The sequence below is a fragment of the Leiobunum rupestre genome, chromosome 8 (assembly GCF_980474605.1).
Source record: "Leiobunum rupestre chromosome 8, qqLeiRupe1.1.hap1, whole genome shotgun sequence".
Taxonomy (NCBI): domain Eukaryota; kingdom Metazoa; phylum Arthropoda; class Arachnida; order Opiliones; family Sclerosomatidae; genus Leiobunum; species Leiobunum rupestre.
The window spans coordinates 57,774,161-57,795,701 of record NC_143391.1 but is presented as its reverse complement, the minus strand read 5'-3'; the positions used below and the strand labels follow the sequence as shown (position 1 = coordinate 57,795,701).

At 35.3% G+C, this 21,541-nt stretch overlaps 1 protein-coding gene across 1 annotated transcript; it reads right to left on the bottom strand.

Moving 5' to 3' along the window:
- LOC149933784 (uncharacterized) lies at positions 1–15,832 on the bottom strand. Its single transcript, XM_090156862.1, has 5 exons — positions 15,555–15,832; positions 12,940–13,010; positions 8,366–8,452; positions 6,731–6,823; positions 1–143 (listed from the first exon to the last, which is right to left on the bottom strand). Exons 1-5 carry the CDS (start codon positions 15,694–15,696, stop codon positions 63–65), a joined length of 474 nt encoding a protein of 157 aa, XP_090012988.1. The 5' UTR covers positions 15,697–15,832; the 3' UTR covers positions 1–62.
- Positions 15,833–21,541: the final 5,709 nt, after the last annotated feature.

Genomic DNA, 21,541 nt, shown 5'->3' with positions numbered 1-21,541 from the left:
AATATTTTGTATTTAATCCGTATTATTTAACGCTAAAATTGTTTCTGGCATCATTGCATACTCTACAATTTCTTATGAAGATAACATTTCAATGATCTAAAAATTGACGATTGGCAGTTCCTTGGTAGACTATTGCCACAGTCCTAGAATTACAAGAAAAATCATTAAGAAAATTGCATATTCCAATGTAATATGCAAATTTATGCAAGATGTCTGGAATTGCTCTAACTGGGCATTTTGCTCAAAAACTGCAAGAGTTAGAGTGAAAATGTTTATGGTTTTATTTTTATATGGGAATTACTTACATTCAAAAGTTCAGAAATATCGTCAAATACTTTCACGTGTATCAACACATTTATTTTTTAGCGAAAATGCTAGAAGAAAACCTTCAATTCGAAAGTTGAAGAGAGATATCTGTAATATCCAATAAAGTTGGTTTCACTGAAAAGGATCAATTTTTCAATAAAAAAAGGTGATGAAAAAACAAGCTCGTCATAGGAGGCAATAGTTTTTAGAGTTTTGTACCTAAATATATGAAATGACCTAAACGGTTGTTTTTCTTTCAACAAAAGGATATATTTATTCATCCAAAAATTTATTGATGCCTACTAGTTGAGATTTTAATTTTATTTTAATTATAAGGTCTAGTAATAAAATATTTCTTTTGGTTTTTGTAAAAATTCGATTTTTTAATTAGTATCTAAAGCGAAATCTTCCGTTTTCAAACTTTCTCTAACGATTTTGAGTTAAATAAATTATGCCATTTTATTATCGCGCTTTTATGGTAGAGTTGTATTATGGAGATGTCGATCGTTATGCTCATAGAAATAGTGATTTGTTTAATTGTAGCACGGCCAACTTTGATAACGAGCTGTTCGCGCTACAGCGGCCAACACATTCGTCGAAATTCCGCGAGCAAGGATTTTCCCCCTATAAAATGTACTATAACGTGTAGGAGTTCAGCGCCACGCTCGGTTGTTATATTGACTTCAATGTAAAAACGATACTAAAAATAATAATCCGCTAGGGGCGCTGACGTCATACACATCTTTTGCTCATAGGTTAACACAGAAACGTCAACGAATGAGATGGCCGCTGTAGCGCGAGAGCTCGAAGTTGGCCGTGATAGAAGCTATCCTGACAGGAGACCACGCCACAACACCGTTCTTGGAGCTGTTTGAGACTTCAACGACAACGGAGACGTCAATCCCAGGTTCCTTGGAGCAGGTCGTCAAAACCCCAAAATGAACGAGATCATTCTTGCTTACTTTACTGCGTATCCTCTAGCAAGTGACGATCTTGGTTTGTCTATGTTTCGAGCGACCCTCCATTAAGCTTTGCACGAAATACATATGGAACGTCAATTGGATTACTGCGATTGGCTACTGATCCTGTCTGATGATAAACCAATTTTCCTCAATCAACTTCTGGTGACCGACGAGTGTTCCTTGGCGAGAGATTGACATTTCAACCGACAAAATAACCACATCTGGAGTTATGACAATCCTCACCATCACCGACAACAATTGAGGTTAAATGTTTGGGTAGTTTTTTTCAGAAATTGAATTATTGGCCCCATTTTTTTCTTCCAAATCGTCTAAATGGACAAAATTACTTGAAGCTTAAACTTGCAGAACGAAGAAGCAGGCGTGATAAACGACGTTCCGCTGGCCACTTACAAACGACAATATGGTATCAAAATGACGGTGTGCAACCCCATCAACCTCGAGGTTTTGTGGTGCTCTCCAGACCTGACGCCAATGGATTTTATCTTGTGGGTTTTCATCAAATAATGAGTTTACGAGACGCCTGGTGCGATCATAAAAGATAAACTACCACGAATAATTGCAGTCTTCGGACTTCTCACTAATAATAATTGCACGCTCGTTTCGAGTGAAAGCCCATCGTGCCGAAACACATTTAGCGGCAAACGGAGGAATCATTTGGAAGAATAAATTTATCCTTTTGTTTTAAAAATAAACCATAAATGCCATTTTTACCTCTCCGAGGGGACAAAGTCCCCTAGGAGGGGTTATACAACGACCGTGTCTGTCTGTGGGTCTGTGGGTGGGTCTGTGGGTGGGTCTGTCTGTGGGTCTGTGGGTCTGTCAGGCCTGCGAACGCGTTCGCATTTTCGGTGCAAAGTGTAATCACTGCGTACGCAGTTTCTCAAAGGGTTGGCAAAACCACCGTGTGACGGTGAGCGTTAACGGATGCATTTGCGGTTTGGTTTGGATGGTGTTTTTTCGCTCACCGTCGTGACGGTTTGGTGTATTACGTTTTTGTAATGTTTATGCGTAGGTTGTGAGTGTTGAATTTGTTGTGTTTGTGTTCTGATGGTTGTGCATGTTGAGTCTGTTGTGTTTATATGGGCGTTTTCTCTCCAACTTCTTCTTAATGACTTTGGGACGGACCGAGTGCTAAGTGTAATGCTACCTCTCAACGTCCAATGGCAGGGTTTCCACCAGTTGTACACGGTATTCGTCTTAGTATCAATTTGCGATCGCATCGGGCGGGATTTGAACCCGAGACCTCCTGATTGACAGGCGGACGTTCTACCACAGAACCACCGACACTTGTTACCCCTTATTGAAAATTAGACCTTCAGCTTTATCGGAAGCGTATTTAATAGAGTACGAAATTTTGGTTTAATTGAAATAGAATTGAAATTGAAATTATTGCATCGAAGAAATTCTAATTTAGCGTTTCTCTATTGATTAAAAACAAATGCGCCACCCAGGTTTCGAACCCAGACCATTCGGCTTGGCAGTCGAGCGCTCTACCACAGAACCACCGATAGCTGCTTAGATTCACTGAAATTAAGACAGGCATCGTAAGCATAATAGGTAATAAAGTCTTTTTTTATTAATGAATTTATGAAGGCCTAATCTGGTATTTTTTAAAGGTTAAATCTTGTTTTAGCGCAGTCAGCCGAGATTAGAGGGTAAAGGGTAGACCCTGTGGGTGGTCCACTTTCTTAACGACCTATATATAGTTCTGTTAATTCAAAGGAGATAATTTAACGTTAATTGCTTTAAGAGCTGGCGGTTAGTCAAGTGGCTCTCTGTGCTTTGTTGATGGTAAGGTTTTTGCTTCTTGTAAATACATTTGGTGTGGATATTTGGATATCTACGATTTCTAACGCAGTCAATGATTTCTTGGGTGTGCGAGTCATTATATGATATTGGAAATTGGACGGCATTGGTCTTTTTCATGTGGTATGTGTCACAACGTCAACAGGAAGTGAACGAGTCGTCCACTACCAGATATCTACGGTATCTTCATCAAGGGTGAGTGTTGAAATAAAATGAGCGTTAAAGATGCGGCAAGTATTTCGTAAGCGAGTAATTCCAAAAAGCCTCTGTAGATATTTCTTTCATTAAAATTTGCTTCGTATTATATTTAACTGATAAACTTGTTCTGTAAAAGGGTTTAATTCAATTGTGCATTGTTATAGTACGTCTAACTTACTGTTGTAACTACTTAACTTATGATATTCTGAATAAATTAAAATTGGTCGTTTCGTCTCAATTATTTTAATTATAATTAAAATTTTATACCGGGCGGGATAGAAATGGGTTAATATTTTTAACAAATAACTCTAAATTGCGGAGATATATCTTTAAGGGTTATCTCGAGAAATTAATACCACTAGGGACAATTCTTCCGAGGAGAGGTATATTTTGGCTTGCCAACTTGTTACCTCTCCGAGGGGACAAAGTCCCCTAGGAGGGGCTATACAACCACCGTGTCTGTCTGTCAGGCCTGCGAACGCGTTCGCAGTTTCGGGGCAAAGGTTAATCATTGCGTACGCAGTTTCTCGAAATCCGCGTTCGCAATTGCTTGGAATTAGGGAACGAAGTCGAAAGATTGGCAAAACCACCGTGTGACGGTGAGCGTTATCGGATAAATTTGCGGTTGGGTTGGGTTGTTGCTTTTCGTTAACGCTCACTGTCGCGGGAGTTTTAATTCAGTTTGATTTGATATTTTTTTGCAATGTTTATGTGTTGAGTGGGAATGTTGAGTTTGTTGTGTTTGTGATGATTGTGTTTTTGCTCCAACTTCTTCTTATTCTTGACTTTTGGGGCGGATCGAGTGCTGAGTGTTATGGCAACCTCTCAACATCCAATGGCAGGGTTTCCACCAATTGTTCACGATATCCGTCTTAGTGTCAATTTGCGATCGTATCGAGCGGGATTTGAACCCAAAACCTCCTGTATGACAGGCGGACGTTCTACCACAGAACCACCGATACTTATTACGCTTCTTTGGAAATTAGACTTTCAGATTTATCGGAAGTGTATATTACTAATTAATAGAGAATTAAATTTCGGTGTTTATTTATATAGAACGAAATTTCGTGTTCGATTTAAATTTTTGCATCGAAGATATTTTAATGTAGCGTCTTCTCTGTTGATTAAAAACAAAAGCGCCACCCAGGTTTTGAAACCGGGCCGTTCAGTTAGGCAGTTGAGCGCTCTACCACAGAACCAACGATAACTTTTTTGCTGTTGTATATTTTTTATCTTTTATTCTTTTAAAATTATTTACTTCTTCCGCGAAATGGTTAATTTTTTTGGAGGAACCTTATTGTCACTTATTTTTTGTCTATTAATGTTTTGAGAACATTTACGTTTTCGGAAAGAATCATTTTTGATGGAACCTTCAAAGTGTATACGTCGTATTTTCCAACTTCTGCGGTTTGATTATAACTAGGTCGAAAGTTCGTAATTTATTAATGCTTATTCTTATCGACTTAAAATTTGTGATATTGTTGTATTATTGCGGTGGTGTTAGTTTGGCGTTTAATATTTAAAATTAAGTTAAGTGCCTTTTCTGTGCTTTGTCAAAGGTAAGCTGTGTTTAGTTTTTTGCTATTTATTTTTTTATTGGTGTTGGTGTTTGGATTGATTCTCTGAAGCCCGATCTATTGGGTTGTTATTATTAATTTTTCTATTTGTTATTCTGGCTCTGAAGCCTGATCGATTGGGTTGTTATTATTTATTTTTCTATTTGTTATTCTGGCTCTGAAGCCTGATCGATTGGGTTGTTATTATATATTTTTCTATTTGTTATTCTGGCTCTGAAGCCTTATCGATTGGGTTATTATTATATATTTTTCTATTTGTTATTCTGACTCTGAAGCCTTATCGATTGGGTTGTTATTATTTATTTTTCCATTGGTTATTCTGGCTCTGAAGCCTGATCGATTGGGTTGTTATTATTTATTTTTCTATTTGTTATTCTGGCTCTGAAGCCTGATCGATTGGGTTGTTATTATTTATTTTTCTATTTGTTATTCTGGCTCTGAAGCCTGATCGATTTAGTTGTTATTATTTATTTTTCTATTTGTTATTCTGGCTCTGAAGCCTGATCGATTGGGTTATTATTATATATTTTTCCAATTGTTATTCTGGCTTTGAAGCATTATCGATTGGGTTGTTATTATATATTTTTCTATTTATTATTTTTGATCTGCTCTGGTCTGATTGATTGGGTTGTTATTATGAATTTTTCTATTGGTCGTTTTGGCTCCAAAGTTTGGTCGATTGGGTTTTGGTATTTTATTTTTTTGATTGTGTTGAGCTTTTGGGTGGTATTGTTAGCTTTTAATTATTATTTTTCGTGTGAAGTGGTTTAAAGCAGGTTTTTTGTGTTGTTATTTCGTAAGCGAGAAAAATACAAATACCCTCTGTAGTTATTTCTTTCATTAAAATTTGCTTCGTATTACATTTAACTGATAAACTTGTTCTGTAAATAGGGTTAAATTCAATTGTGTGTTGTTCTAGTTCGTCTAACTCACTGTTGTAACTACTTAATTTATAATTCTGAATAAATTAACTCGGTTGTTTGGTCTCAATTATTTTAATTATAATTAAATTATATACCGTGCGGGATTGAACCGGGATTACGTTTTTAGTAAATAACTCTGAATTGCGGAGATATCTTTAAGGGTTATCTCGAGAGATAAATACCACTAGGGACAATTCTTCCGAGGAGAGGTATATTTTGGCTTGCCAACTTGTTTACATTTACGTTCAAAACTATTGCCTCCTATGACGAGCTTGTTTTTTAAATCACATAAAATCTCCCTTAACAATTGGTCTTTTTCAATGAAACGAACTTTATTGTACATTTTCAAAAATTATCTACAGCTTTCTCATTAAAGGTTTGCTTTTAGTTTTTCCTAAATTTTTTTTTATAAACGTGAAAATATTTTCAAATTTTTCTGAAAGATCTAATATTTATCGTTCCCTTATTTAAAACAATACCATAAACATTTCGCAACTCTTGTAGTTTTTAGAAAAATGCAAAGTCAGAGCAGTTCCTGACACCATACATATGGGCAAAACTAACATTCATGGCATTTAGATTCTAATTAGAAATGAAAATAATACAATAATAATAATAATACATGTTGGTCTTTTCTCCTTTGCATGTACAGTTAAGTTAATTTAATTTTAAAATATTAAAATGTAATTCCTGTTTTTTAATGAAATATAGACTATTTTTAAATTAGGCCAGTTCGTGTTTTTCTAAATGAAATGCTCTGTTTTTGGTAATTTCAATGTTTCTTTAAATTGTTAACACCCCATAGAAGATCCTGTGTTTTCAGAAATGTTATATAAATTGAGAAAGCTGGTGTTAATTTAAATTAGTTGTACTCTTTTCATTAATTATAAATAAAATAAATCTTGGATTTTGATGATTGTTTACCAATGCAACTCACCACAGCGATTTCATCTCTTTGCTGGGATGTTATTCCAGTGTCCATAATTTCGTACTTATCGACACAGCACAATACTTTAAATCCATCTCCTTTCTAAAAATTAGAAATTGAAATAAACGTTACTGTAGTTATTTTAGTAAGTATCGAATATAATAGTATCTAAGTTAAAATATTTAAATTAAATATAAAGAAGAACGAATTCAATTAACTAAGCATAAAGAACTGCGGATAATCTAAACCCCACACTTGAATATTTTGTAGTGAAAGTTCGTCTGTTTTCTATTTTTCAAGATACTTAAACCCGCTTTCTGGGACTAATATAAAACTTATACTTATAAGCTAAGCTAAATTAATACCCAAGGCATTACTTTAGGCACAAGTCTGGCAGGCAAGTTTAACGCCATTGTTCTAGGTGGCCGGGTTACATTGCGTAGCAGGTTGGTGGGAAACTTTTGACTTCTGCGAGGCGAAAATCACAAATAGGGATTGATGTGTACTATTTTACACGGTAAGAAGCTGCCGATGTATTTATTATAACTTCTCAACCATTAGGACTAAAATGAAAAATGATACATCAATTGATAGGGGGTTCTAAAACTTCAATAGCTAAAAAATAATTTTGGTGATCAGAGCCCAGATAATATGCATAGCAAGCTGCCTTGGGTATAAGCCTTGGTTGTAATTCTTAACTATCTAACCATTAGGGTTGGAAGTGTAATCTTTCTTAAATCGATAGGAAATTAAATGGACTCGATATCTCATCAAGGGTTCAGTTTATGTAATGTCTTTACATAACATAAAAATCTCCGAACGATAGCTGTCTCAATATTTTCGGGATTGAGGGCTCAAATCCAGTTCATCTAGGGCAGATCAATTATATATCTCTAAAGCCATTTCAATACTTTACGCGTTTGTTGGGTTATTCAACTATTTTATACATAGGAGCTTAAAGATTGAAAGCAGATAGCTTTAAGAAAGTGTTACTTTTGGTGCTTTTATCAATAGATGTGTTTATTGAAAAACTTTTTCCTATAGGGCCAAATCAATCTTAACTATCTTTAATACGCTGTTGCTTTGCTGCTTCGGTCAATGAGGAAAATTGGTTTTACCCTCTGGTGTCAATACTTGGAATGGATAATAGTAGGGAATAGGCGAGAATAATAAAAGGCATGTCAAATGGAATGGAGATAGTTTGAAATTGGGCCGTACAGAGACATTTCGAACCCCAGGGCAAATTACGTCACAGTGGGCCTTTCACACTTAAAATTTAATAGGGAGGGGGATGCTAGTGAAAGAAAATCCGATGGACCTCAATGGTACTGGGCCTCTAAAAGGCACGCTCCCGGATCCTTAACCACCCCGTTTTTGCAGGGCCCTGGTTGGAATAAAAATATTTCAATGGAAATGGTATGGGAATGGACATTGTATTTTACGGGAATGGCTGAGAATGGTGAAGTTTCAGCTTTTAATGTAGTGTAAGCCACTTCACAACCACAGATTTAAATAGTTGGTCATCTTAGGAATAGTTACTTACTCCCTAAAATCAGAGTTAAATAAGCGTTTGGATTTTGATAATAACAGAAAACGGATACTAATTAAAGGAATATGAATTATTAATTTATTTTAAAAAAATACCTGGTTTTCACACACTTGACACAAAAGCGTTTCCATATCAGACACATTGTATTTGGGGAAAAAAGAATTGCATGTGCTGGTTGCAAACTGAAATAACCAAATGTATTAGTATTTTCCGACTGTTCTGATAATTCTTCAATTCTACATTTATTAAAGTGAACGAATATAGTCGCATCATTTATGAAACCAATCTTTCACTAGTATTAAAAACTGCCCAATTCTTTTGTTTTAAAAGCCCTTAAACCCTTTGTCAAAATAGAGCAGGACCGCACAAGTTTCCATTTCTAAAATTTTTAAGGTCATATTAAAGGTCGAAATATTTATATCAGTCATATTAAAGGTTGAAATGTTTATAGCAATCATATTCTTATCATCAGATTTTTGTACAATTACGAAATACAATAATTGAAGAACGAGGTCTATGTGTGGAAAGTCGAGATCGCCTATTTAGGCGCCCCGGTCAGAGCAGAAGCACTAAACTTCAGCTACCAAAGACAAGCTACTAATGTATCTCTTTTCTGGTAGAATGACTACCAGCTAACATTGATGGCAATAAATACCAGTTAAAATGAGTGTTTGTTTTCAACATTACAAATTAGTACCTTCAAAAACGATATCAGTGTTTCTAAAAGTCAACTGTATGTTCGGATTTCATAATTTGTTATCACTCAACTTGGCGCTGTTTTTACTTTTGAAATCGTCGTTACCTTGGAATAACGTGTAACGTTAAATTGGATTGTAACGTAAAATTTTAATTATTTTAAAATTCAAGACAACTTTGTTAATAGGAAAATACTATTGCTATTTTATGACCTATTTGTGCCTACGCTCTTTCTCAAAAAGCTTTAAGCTAGGGGTCGCTCCAATTTTTAACCACCTCTTTTATGGCTCTTGTTTTACAAGCACACAAAGATGGTGCTTGCTACCCAGAAAAAGGAATAGGGAGTGTAACTGGCCAGATCTCCTCCATTTCCACCGAGCCTTCATTGCTTTCATCTTTTTTTCGTTGCCCAATTATCCAACTCGCTCTCCTACTCTGTGGGGCTACTGAAGAAGCCCCTTTTAGTTTTATAACCCCTGTTGAATTTCCAAATAAATTAGTAAGGTTTGCTGACTTTGCCAACAAATGTTTATTTTTTACACGTATTTGTGTATATGGATTCGTACCGGGATCCAAAAAGGATGTAATTCCAAGAGACCACGTGACCCCACTCATTTAAACTGTACTTAAACGATTTTGAGGAGAAGTTGTTACAAGTGCGACAAAGGAGACACGTTAAAAAATAAAGTGAAGACTGGTGTTAAGACACCGTGGCTTGCGCACCCGGTTGGACTAGGTTATAGAGTGCGTGCTCTGCCATGAAGCTAGCTCGCGAAAAGAAACGGCTTAGGATCCGTAGCCAACGTGGCCGCGTGTCCATTTCTCGAGCCACCGTCACCACACCGATCTTCGTTGCGATTAAACGCCATCATGATCAGGGCCACCCGTACCTTTGATTAATTGTTCAATAAACATTATCATGGCAAACCTCAACCTAAGTCTTCACTATTCATTATTAAGTTAATTCCATTTAATTAAGAACTATAACATATAAAATGCTGGCACATTTAAATAAATTTATCAAACTCTTTTGGGGAATTCCTTATATATTTATTTATAAAAATTAAGTCACTAAATAACAATGCATTATTATTAATTATCAAGTATAATTATGAACTCAGCGAACTTATCTTTGGGGAAAATTAGTACAGACAAACGCAGAAAAATTGATAGGCAGACCACTATAAAATTAAGGCTTTTCACAAAGCATTTTTCGTGCTAAAGATTCAGTACGACGAAAGCTAACAACCTCAATTCCTACTATCGAAGTCAACGGGAAACGTAATAGAATAGCATTACTTATCGAAGCTAAGTTGAAAGAAGATAGGAAGCTTTGACTATATATGGTCATAATGTAAAATTTTTGACATGGAAGGCTTTATTCTCGCGTCGGCGCAATTCGTTACCAGCTCCATCAAAAAGTTCAAAAATTAAATAAATTAACGAGTGTATCGCATTATTCGCACTTTACAGAAGGAAAAAACCTTAAGTTATGGGTTATTTTTGTTGGGTTATCTAATTAAATATTTTAAGATCAAAATTATATTAACCGTTATTAATTTAATTGTAATCCATCATAAGCCTTTGAACCTCTGCTTTCGTAGAAACAATTAGCCCATAAAATTCTATTAGTTCATATATTGTAGGCTCGCTGAATTTACACATTTAAAACTTTCTAGAAAACTAATTACTTCCTGTCCAAAAAACAGTTTTCTGAAGGTTACTTGGTTAAACTTTATCTATGATTAATCATGATTTAAGGGTTAATTTTGAATGTTTGAGGTTGCCTCTTCATGGATTAGAATGTAACGCCCTCTCTGGTTTTTCCACAGTATTTATTAGCAACTAATTTTTACAAAGATAAAAAATCACAGTTGTTGAGTGAGACCGGCATTTTGACAGCTATTTAGATATATCTAGGTTTAGTTTTCTTTATTTTGGTGACTTTGTTGTTAAATTAGTTAAAAGTGGTATTTTTTAAAGAAAATTAATGAAGAGCTTCTGAAGAATCACTGTCTAAGAAATAACAAAAATTCTAAAGCTTTAGAGTTGGTTTCAAGTAAGACATAAAATATATATTCTAGGCCACAGAAGGTTTGTTGAAAGTTCAATTTCTATCATTAATTATAATGAACGAGTTTAATTCTAATAAAAAAACGGAAACGTGATGATACGAAAATATCTCTTGTTGGTGAATTAGATAAATGAGAAAAGGCAAAAGAACTGTAGTTGTGTTCTATGGTTAATTATATGCTCCAGTGAAAACAAGGCCCTTAGAAATTGGCTTCGATTCATTTAGCGTTTTTTTACAAAATTCGATGAAACTCGCAAATAATAATTTAAAAAATTACGAACACACTACTACCAAAAGACCTTATCACTCAAATGAATATTTCGTTAAACATTTTATTTTCACTAAACTAAATCTCATTAAAGATTAACGAAATTTTAAAACTACCTACGAGCTCAGCTAACACTAACCAAGACCACGCTGGATTTCGTCATACAAAAATCCCAACAAAGCGGTGCCGGTTTACGTCTTCGCGAACTTGAAAAGTAGTTCTACGCGCCAAATTTCGTTAATGACGTCACGGATGACGTTTTCAAAACTCCACTTTCCAGCCCCTTTAATAGGAAGTTCGCTTCCATAAATCCCATTAATAGAAACTTTAACTCTAAATTCTCACACATCTTCGTGAAAAGTGTTCTTTTCCAATGAAACCAATTTCTTTGAACATTTTCGACAGCACTCTACAACTTTCTCATTGAAACGTTTTTTCTAGCACCTACCGGTGAAATAATATTTTTTACAAAAACCCTACATTAATTCCAATTTTTCTGAAATTTAGGATTTAACGCGATCCCACACTAGAAATGATACCCTGAAAATTTCTTTACTCTATCTCTTGCAGTTTCTGAAAAATGCCCAGTCAGAGCAATTGTGGGGTGGCGGAGTGGTTAGCACTTTCGCCTTGCAGCAAGAGGAGCCGGGTTTGATCCCAGCTTGTGGCACTGGGTGAAAACTCGGAAAAATTCCTTCTGCGTTGATTTTGCAAGTTCTCTTTCCACTGGTTCAAGAGTTTTTCCCCCGATATCTTCGGTTTCCCCTTTCTCAAAAACATGTTGAGGTAAACGGTTATAGTTAGTGTAGGGAGGTGTTGGCTCGCAGGGCTTGCTACCACCATCCTACGCATTGTAACCCGGCCACCTGAATTAAAGGCTTTAAAAGTCACTTGATGACTTAGGCCTAAGGTGGTGCCTTGGGTATTAGCCTAGCCTAGCCTAGCTGATTATTATTAATTTAAACACCCTGTATAAAATATAATGAATATCTTGTTCATTATTGGTTCTAACAAAACCCCATCCATTATATCAGCCTTTAAACTGCTTTGGTAAAAGTGTTTTTGTAAGAATAAAATATAATGCTTCAGTCAGCAAATTCAAAAATCTTACTTTAATTTTATCATTAATTCTCGGTATAAGAGGTGAATGTTTTTGTGTGGGTATTGCAAATGAAAACATTTTTAAAATCGCTAAGACTGGCCTTCTCATTAGTCGTTTTGAGAAATATTCCATAAAATTAGGTGATAATTTCCAAGAAGCCGTCGTAGATACGTCAATAATAATAATAATCAGCTAATACCTGCCACCACTTCTTTCAAAATGGGACCAAATATTGCACTCTTGCATTTTACAGCTGAGAAGACTAAGTACTGACAGATTTTTTAAGAGTTTTCCATTCTGATAAGTATAAAGCCATTTTCTTAATTACTGGTTTGCGTTTTTGCTCTGATATGGGTTCATATTTGCAACTACTACCTGACTATCTCTCGAGCGTCCTTTGTGAAACTAACGTCTTTTCTCGGTGGCGTATCTCCCCTCTCCTGGCACTTCAAAATATAGCATGATTTCCGTGATTCGTCACGAATATCTCTAAGTATAAATAAATATATATTTGTTAAAATTAACTTACTGGTAACTTTAGTCCCTTTTCGCCAGTACACTTGGCGTATTTTGCTAGACAATCCACGTCACCGAGGTGATCTACAAAATTGAATTAAGAACATTGAAAACAAATGGCGGTATTCTTAATTTTGAATATTAGACTAAATGTTATGATCAGAAAAAAAAATATATATATATATATAAACAGCGATGACACTACGCACGCTTGAGTCAACCAGGGACTTTTGAAGCCAATTACTAATGTCCAGGCTAAATCGTGCAGTAGGGTGTTAACAAACCCTTCGTGCCACGCGAGCCAGCAGCACCCTACACCTACCTGGCTATTACCTTAGCAAGCTTATATGGAAGGCAGAAACTGCAGAGCTCGGGATAAAACTAATTTAACCAGCAGGGAGAGAACCTAGAAACTCAACGCAGAAGGAGTGGTTCCAATTTTTCCCCCAGTTCCACAATATAGGACCGAACCCGGCTAGCGATTCCGTCACCCCCACTATCATATAATTAGTATTTATTTCCCAGGAGTGAACAAATGTAAGACCTTTATTTAGTGGCGACCTTAACCTTCAAAATTACGTCTCGACATTCAAAACGTGGAAAATATACCCAATCAATATCTCAACTATCTTCACCTCCAAAAAGGCAACCTTTCGAAGCGCAAACTTTCTGCCCTATCCTCTTGATATTATATTCTGATTAAACAAAATACGTTTCGTAAGAAAATGTTATTTGGCACGAAATATGGTAAAGAATAAATTTCTAAAACCAATGCTTCCGGAAAATATGGTTTTTATTAAATATTCATACGAAGTGTAATTTTTACGTTATACACAGATTCAATTCTCGAAGGCGAAATCGTTCCTTTTTAAAAATGCCTTCTCTCGTAAAATAATGGTAATTGGCACTTAATTTAAAATAATTATAGTTAGACTAGTCCTTATTAAATAACGAACCGGATTTACAAGATAATGTATCGCTGTAGGCTTTAAACAAAAACCATACGGGTTATTAAATTTAATGCCTCGAAACTCCCCTGTATCTGTGGCCAGGATGTGTCATTGTTCAGAAGGGTTAGAGAAAGGGTGAAAATCGAGGGGCAGGCGAGGGGCAGATCACTTTGTTACAAGGTGTCCTAATAATCATGATTAAAAAGCTAGTCATGATTTAATCATTTTTAATCTTTGTACAGCCAAAGCTATAGATTTAATTTTAATATAATCTAATCATGATTTAATCATACGAGGGGTGTCCGAATAATCATTGGAGTGAACTGCCCCTCGGGGGCAGGTCACTGCCATTTTGGGTGCGTCTTAATCATAGTAAAATCAAGATTAAAAAATCTAATCACGATTGAAACGAGATGATCATTTTAATTAGATTTTATCAATATAATTGGTCGAATCGAGATTTTATCGAGCGCGGTAAATATTTAGTAAATTATTCTAATCAGCTTGATACAATCACGCACAATTATAATCATTCTAATCACCAATATAATCATTCTGATTCTCGTTCTGATTTCTAATCGCGATTTAATCATACTAATCACGGTTTAATCGTTTCAATCAGATTTAATCATCCTACGCATTTTAACCCGGCCACCTGAATTAATGGCTTTAAAAGTCGCTTGATGACTTAGGCCTAAGGTGGTGCCTTGGGTATTAGCCTAGCTGATTATTTTTATCAGATTTAAACATTATATTAATTTATTAAACATGATCGGATTTAATCTTTTGAGGGGTGCGTCGTTAATCAAGGAAGTGACCTGCCCCTCGGTGGAAATCTAGAAGAACCAAAACAAACGTCGAGGGAAGGTGCTGATGGAATTTAAGGTTTAAATTTGTTTCGGGATGATTATTAAATAACATATAAATAAACAAATAATGTATCCTATATGATCGGTTTTGTTTTGTTTAATAAATTAAAATTTTGTCCATGGGACCACTTTAAAAGTGTGTTAGTTGGTCCAGCAGTGACGTGTAATGGATATTATTCCCAAAAAGGCAAAAGCGCCTTTTGTGAAACAATACATGCAACCGTAAGTATAAGATCCCATTAACCTTCTAAGGTCATTCGCTTGAAACATGTTCCTTCCCAGGATGACACTTATTTTTTCAAAACATTTTTCGGGAGAGAAATAACGGATTTCTTAAACTGTTACATCGAAAAATAAAGTTTTGAAATAAGATATTATAGGTAGACACTAAAATAGTTTATTTTCAAATCGCTAGTTAAAGATGCGGTGTTCACATCAGCCGTCTCGTGAGTAATTGGCCCCCCTTTGCAATCTGGCTCGAGCCTGTGAAGGGACGTTTTTCATTTAATAGCTTAGATGAATACTTCTCTCGAAACATATATTTTATATACTTCTGGTGGAACTCGGGTCGGACTTTCGCCTGGGCTCACGGTTCCCTGCACGTGCTCACTGACGCAAGACCCCGTTTTAGGCCTAGTGACTCCGTGTTGATTTTACGAAAAATATGTCGTCATTTTAGAAAAGACTATCATTAAACATTTAACACGCGGAAGATGTAACGTAATTTTAAATAAATTAGACAAAAGACAAAAAATAGGAAATACATTTCATATTTCTGTACAACATTGAAAACATGGTTCTTCACTTACCACAAACGTGGTTTCTGTAAAATGTTGTGGCCGACTTTCCCGATTCCTCTTCGCAGATGTACTCTCCGAAATTTGAAGGTAGAAATTTGAAAATAAACAACGCACCAAGAATAAAATTCATCGGATTATAAAGACCCGACATTATCTTAAAATTTACAAAGAAGTTCTAACAACGCGGGGCTTCTTCGATGAAGTTTCTTTTGCGAATCCAAACCTGTACTTCGGTTTTATGTCGAAATTAATGAATACAACATTCATCAAAATAAACCAGACAAACGAACGCGTTAGTTGACTACGTTGAAGAGTGACTACATTGCAGCACCTGCGCGAAATGGCGCAACGATTTATTATAAACGACCTCCATCATTACCCGTACAAAAATTGTCTACAGACGATTTTTGTACGGGTAATATTCGAACACTCGTACGAAGCAATAGCGCGCTTGCGTCATTCCTAGTTTACACTTCGTGTATTTCGGAAAACCAATTAGCGCCTGTACCTATAGGAAATATGAACCAGGCAAATTTTACGATGGTTAGATAGGCCTATTAAGAACACCGGAAACATGGAAAGTATAAGTACATTGACCAAAAACTGGGTGTGCAAGGAAAAAAACCTGACTGGGAAAAATTGTTGTTGTATATGACAGCTGTTGCTTTGACAAGATTTTGGTTCATGGGGCGCACCACTAAAAAAGGTTGTAAAAATGTACATTCAACCGAATGGTTCCCTATCAACACATTTGAAATTAAACAAACCTTAGAGGAAGTAAAAAGTGTTTAAAATTTACCTAACACAATAGATTTGTAAATGAAAATGACGTAAGATCTACAATATAACAATAATAGCCCGTAACTTTAAAGAAATAATTAATAGAAAGAGGGCTGTATTTAATTTTTAAATCTTCACTCCGGCATACAATGATTACACTTTCCATCAGAGGGAGATTTTTATCAGAATATTCTAAGAAGCGTAACTTTCAATTTTAGGCCCCGTGACCTAAAATGATGAGGCCCTTTCTCTCTGGGTCTGCAACAACTGTAGACGAGGTCTAGTTGGAAAAATACAAATTTTTAATATATAAATTATGGTGTGCGCGGACGCCAAAAAATATATTGGGCTTAACGGATTTTTTAAACTTCGACGCCCACCGTACAGGCGTTTTTGTCTTAGTCAAATACGGTTCCGTTGAGTTGAGTAAGTAAACTGAAATGTCTGGTCTTATATGATGAAAACCCATACGTGGTTGTAGATTTTTGGCCGATCCGGGTCTACAGAACCGGGAGAGCTATTTTTACTTTCTTGAATAGTCTCTCGCAAGACTGCTATAATTTTCGGGAAACTTTAAATCCATTTTTGGTTTGGGTCACGCTTAAATATTTATAAAATAATCAACGAAATTTGTTTTAAACTTTAAACAATTTCTTTATTTTCTATTAACTATTACTACTATAACTATACGATTGCTAGGATTTTTAGCAGTTACAAAATTTTCTATCCTTTCGGAATCCCGCTTTATTTGATTTTGGATGATTTCCCGTACGGGCAACAAACATTATATATCTTGAAATTCTAATCGATTCTTAAGAGTTTTTGAAGCGGATCGGTTAATTTTTGAAATTTTATTTTTGGAGACTTTTTCGGAAGACTAACGTAATTTTATAATTAATTTAATTAAAAAACAGTAATAATCGGATGTTTATCTTGAGCTATTATGTAAATTTACATTATATCTCAAGTTAAATATCAGATTATTCCTGTTTTTTTTTCAACTATAAAGGATGTATCTCTTCCAAAATTATAAAACTAGTCGCTGTACAACTCTTAACGCCTCTCTTGTTTCTAATCAATTTCTCTTTTTATACCGGAGTTTACCCTGATGTTCTAAAAAGAGGAATAATACACTGCAAATCTTTATGACATCTGAAGAGCGCCTAAAAACATCGGTTGAACATATAAAATGCCTACATATGTCTTACAGATGTTCCTTACGTATGACTTAGATGCTATTTACTTATTTACAAATGCAATACAGATGTTCAACGTGTACTCTAAGTGGTCTAATCCGTACTCTTTATGTCCATAGGACATCTGTTGAATACGGAACATCTATGTTGCATCTAAAGGGTCGTTTATGGAGCGCCTGTGTTACATATTAATACCAAATAACCTATGTCTTGCCCTCTTGTTGAGATAGCTGATAGTGGTTTTCAAAAAGTAACGGTTCGGTTAGGTCGTGGTAACAAGGAGGATAGGAAGGGAGGCGAAGTAGGAGGGATGAACACGCCAGCATCCGTGTAAGAAGTTTAGCGCGAGCTCGGCGGCAGCGTTGCCAACCGTACTATAATTATAGTACATTGCGATAATTTCTCCTTTCAATTTTTTACGTACTATAATTTCAATCGCGTACTATATAGTACGCTTTTTTCGACAATTTAACCATCGACAAACTACTACAGGACTCGTAATGTTATACTAAAGCCTCATAGAGGATTTCTTGTTTAACTGTCGCGCTATTCGACTGCTACGCCCCCGTGTGTCATTCGCGGGAGTTAAAAATCTAGTACAAGATGGCGATTCCCTTCGCGGTGTGATTTTCAGAGTTTTTTAATTATCTTTCGCAATGGCACCTAAAAAATGCTTTTATGGTGATTGTAAGAGTGATACACGGTTACAGAAAGATGAAAGTTTGAAATTTTATCGGTACCCAAACCCTCAAAAACAACCAATTTTGTTTGAACGTTGGTTGAAAGCCAGTGGTTGGGACGTCGCTTCCTCTGAAAAATTTTACTACTCCAAAACTCCTCGGTATGTTTGTTCGAAACATTTTCTTGATAAGGAAGGACCAACAAAACTAAACCCAAATCCTATTCAACTCAATGGAAAAGTAAGCACACATTATTCCATTTATATTTATCATAAATATATAACAAAAGTTACTGTTTGTGCACCTCTAGGTGGTTATCTTTAATGATCGCAGAAAAGTTATTGTCCAAAATAATTTTGATGTAATTCCAGTGGTCAACAACCAAACAAATAGCAATGATTTAGTTGACAACTCTAATAATAATAACCAGATGCTCAAAACAATCTGTAAACTTGAAAATGAGTGGTCAAATGTATGACAAAACATTTTAACTATACAAACCAGGTCTCTTATAAATCTATATAACCTACTATTATAGGCAAAGGATAATGGCAACATTTCTTCTATGACGTTTCTATATCAAGATCATACCAACTTGACAGAGACAACTGTTGATGAACCTGGTGCAAGCTTAAATGTGAGGCATTAAATTAAATTTAATAAAATTTTGATTAGCTTAACGTACTAATATCCGCATTCCTTAAGGTGACTCTTAAAAGAAGTAATCCATTTCAAGACGAAAATACCATCAAAAAGATTACACAGATTCATGATATTTCATTACGAACTTCTGGTTTACAATCTGAAAATGTGAAAGTCGTACAAGAAAATGTAACGTAACATTTCTTTACAATATTTCATTTGTAGAATATCAGCAATATAATTTTAAATTTTTCAGGTTGCAGATATGCCTCAATTTTCTATTGAGCTATTAAATAAGAAGTTTGGTTGCCCCAAAAATTGGACTACATTCTATGGAACGGAGTACGCAAAATATTCGAAAGCCAAAGGAGAGCTTCTGGAATTATCATGTTATATCAATAAAGATCAAACTACTCGGTTAACTATACTTGGCAAGGAGGTGCTTTCTACACATTTTATTATGGAGGAACTGAAAAGTAAAATTGTAGAAGTTATGGAAATTCCCAAAATCTTGGATAACCTTGAAAAATACTGTGTTTGCCCGGGAAACTTGAAGACTGATTTCCCAAATATGCTCTCAATTGGAAGTGGCATTTATAATAACCTAAATGACTCTCTATACTCAACGAAATGTTTACTAGTGTTCAAAAAGGATGGTAGGGTTAGAAGATGTGAACATTGCAAAAAACACCGCAATGTTCTACGTAAACTTATGTCGAGAAATAAGGCGTGCACTCCAAAAAAGAAACTAAGTTTTATGACTAGAAGTCAGTTAATTTCGAGTGTCAAAACTGGAAAGAGAAGAGAAATGTATTTTTCAAAACAAACTAAACTACTAAGACAAAAATACCGTAAGTTGATTCAAGAAAATGGGCATATAATATCAAAGGAAGATAGTGATATTTTTGAACGAATTGTGAAAACAAATATGGATTCTGCTAAAGACTTCTCGAAAACTTTCCTAAAACAGCAGCTAGCTGCCCTTAAAGTCAAAAATAGTAGAGCACGAAGATGGCACCCAAGTGTAATTAAATGGTGTTTACTAATACACAGTAAATCACCTTCTGCATATGAATGTTTAAGGAAAACCAATGCCCTAAAATTACCTTGCCAAAAAACACTGTATAATTATTCATTACCTTTGACTGCAAAACCAGGATTTCAAACAGAATCATTTACTATTTTGAAAAATCGAATGGAAGAACTGCATTGTTTTGATGAAGAGCACGCTAAATATGTTTCTATCTTAATTGATGAAATGAAAATCAAAGAAGAGCTAGTGTACAAGCGAACAAGTGGTGACCTTGTAGGTTTTGTGGACCTCGGTGAAACACTAAATGAAACAAGACAAATAAACATTGCCAATGATGAAAAGAAGAAAAACAACATTGACCTAGCAACCAATGTATTGCAAATTATGGTCAAAGGTATAACGAGCAAATTGCAGTTCTCCTTGGCCTTTTTTCCATGTAGCGGACTCCATGCCGAAGACCTGAATGCCCTAATATGGGAAGCCATTGAACGACTAGAGGCCATGGACTGTCGCGTATTGACAGTTATTGGAGATGGTGCCAATTCAAATCGATCTTTTTTTAAGAATAATATGGTTAATCCTGATGACGGCAGCTTGGCTCATTATGGCCTTAATTATTTTGCTAATGAACAAAACCCAAGAAAACTATATTTCCTATTTGACAATCCCCACCTGATGAAGACTGGGCGAAACAATGTAGAAAGCAGCACAATGATTAAAAGGCCAAAAATTAAAAGAAAAAGTAAAACTCTGGAAAAGAAACCAAAAGATGAAGTGCCAAAGAAACCTAAAGTTGAAGTTCCTACAAGACTTTTATTGAAAAATAAAAAGCACATACTTTGGGACCACATTCGAAAAGTTTACAACAGTGATGTAAATCGAATTCCAAGACTATACCCAAAATTAAGACTCTCGCATATTAATTTGAAATCTAGAGCAAAAATGAGGGTGAAATATGCCGTTCAGGTGTTATCCGCAAAAGTGGCTGTGGGAATTAGGAAGGAGGTTGGAGAGGAGGGCAGCGAAACAGCGAAGTTCTGCAGTTTAATGAACAAATACTTTGATATCATGAATGTGTCCAATTTTTCTAATTCATATCAAAAAAGAAATCCTAATTTAAAACCATACCAGTTTCCAGATGACAACCGTTTAACGGTAAGACACAAAATCCTAAAAGTTTTCTAAATTATTAAAGATTTTTTTCTCATAGTGGCTTAAGAACGACTTCCTGGGATACTTCCAAGAATGGGAGGACGAGGTTGCAGCTTTAGAGGGGTTTTCAAATGCTCAACGAAAAAGTATGCTCTTGAGCACAGAAACATCAGAGGGACTGAAAATAACAAGTACTTAAACCGTTAATCATACATTTCCCTTTAATTAATACATTTTTCTTGAACAGCTTGTTCAATGATAAAAATCATTCGGTTTATGCTTTCGAAAGGAGCTAAATATGTCTTAACTCGAAAATTGAATCAAGATCCTGTTGAACAAAAGTTTGGTAAGCACCGAAGTCTCTGTGGGTCAAATACGAATCCCACTGTCAGCCAATATGGGCAAAATGTTGGCAAATTAAGATTGTTAAAAGGAGTTTTACCAAAAATAATAGGAGGAAACACATCTGCAGAGGTAAATTCATTTTCAATAACAGAATAGTAGACTAGTTTC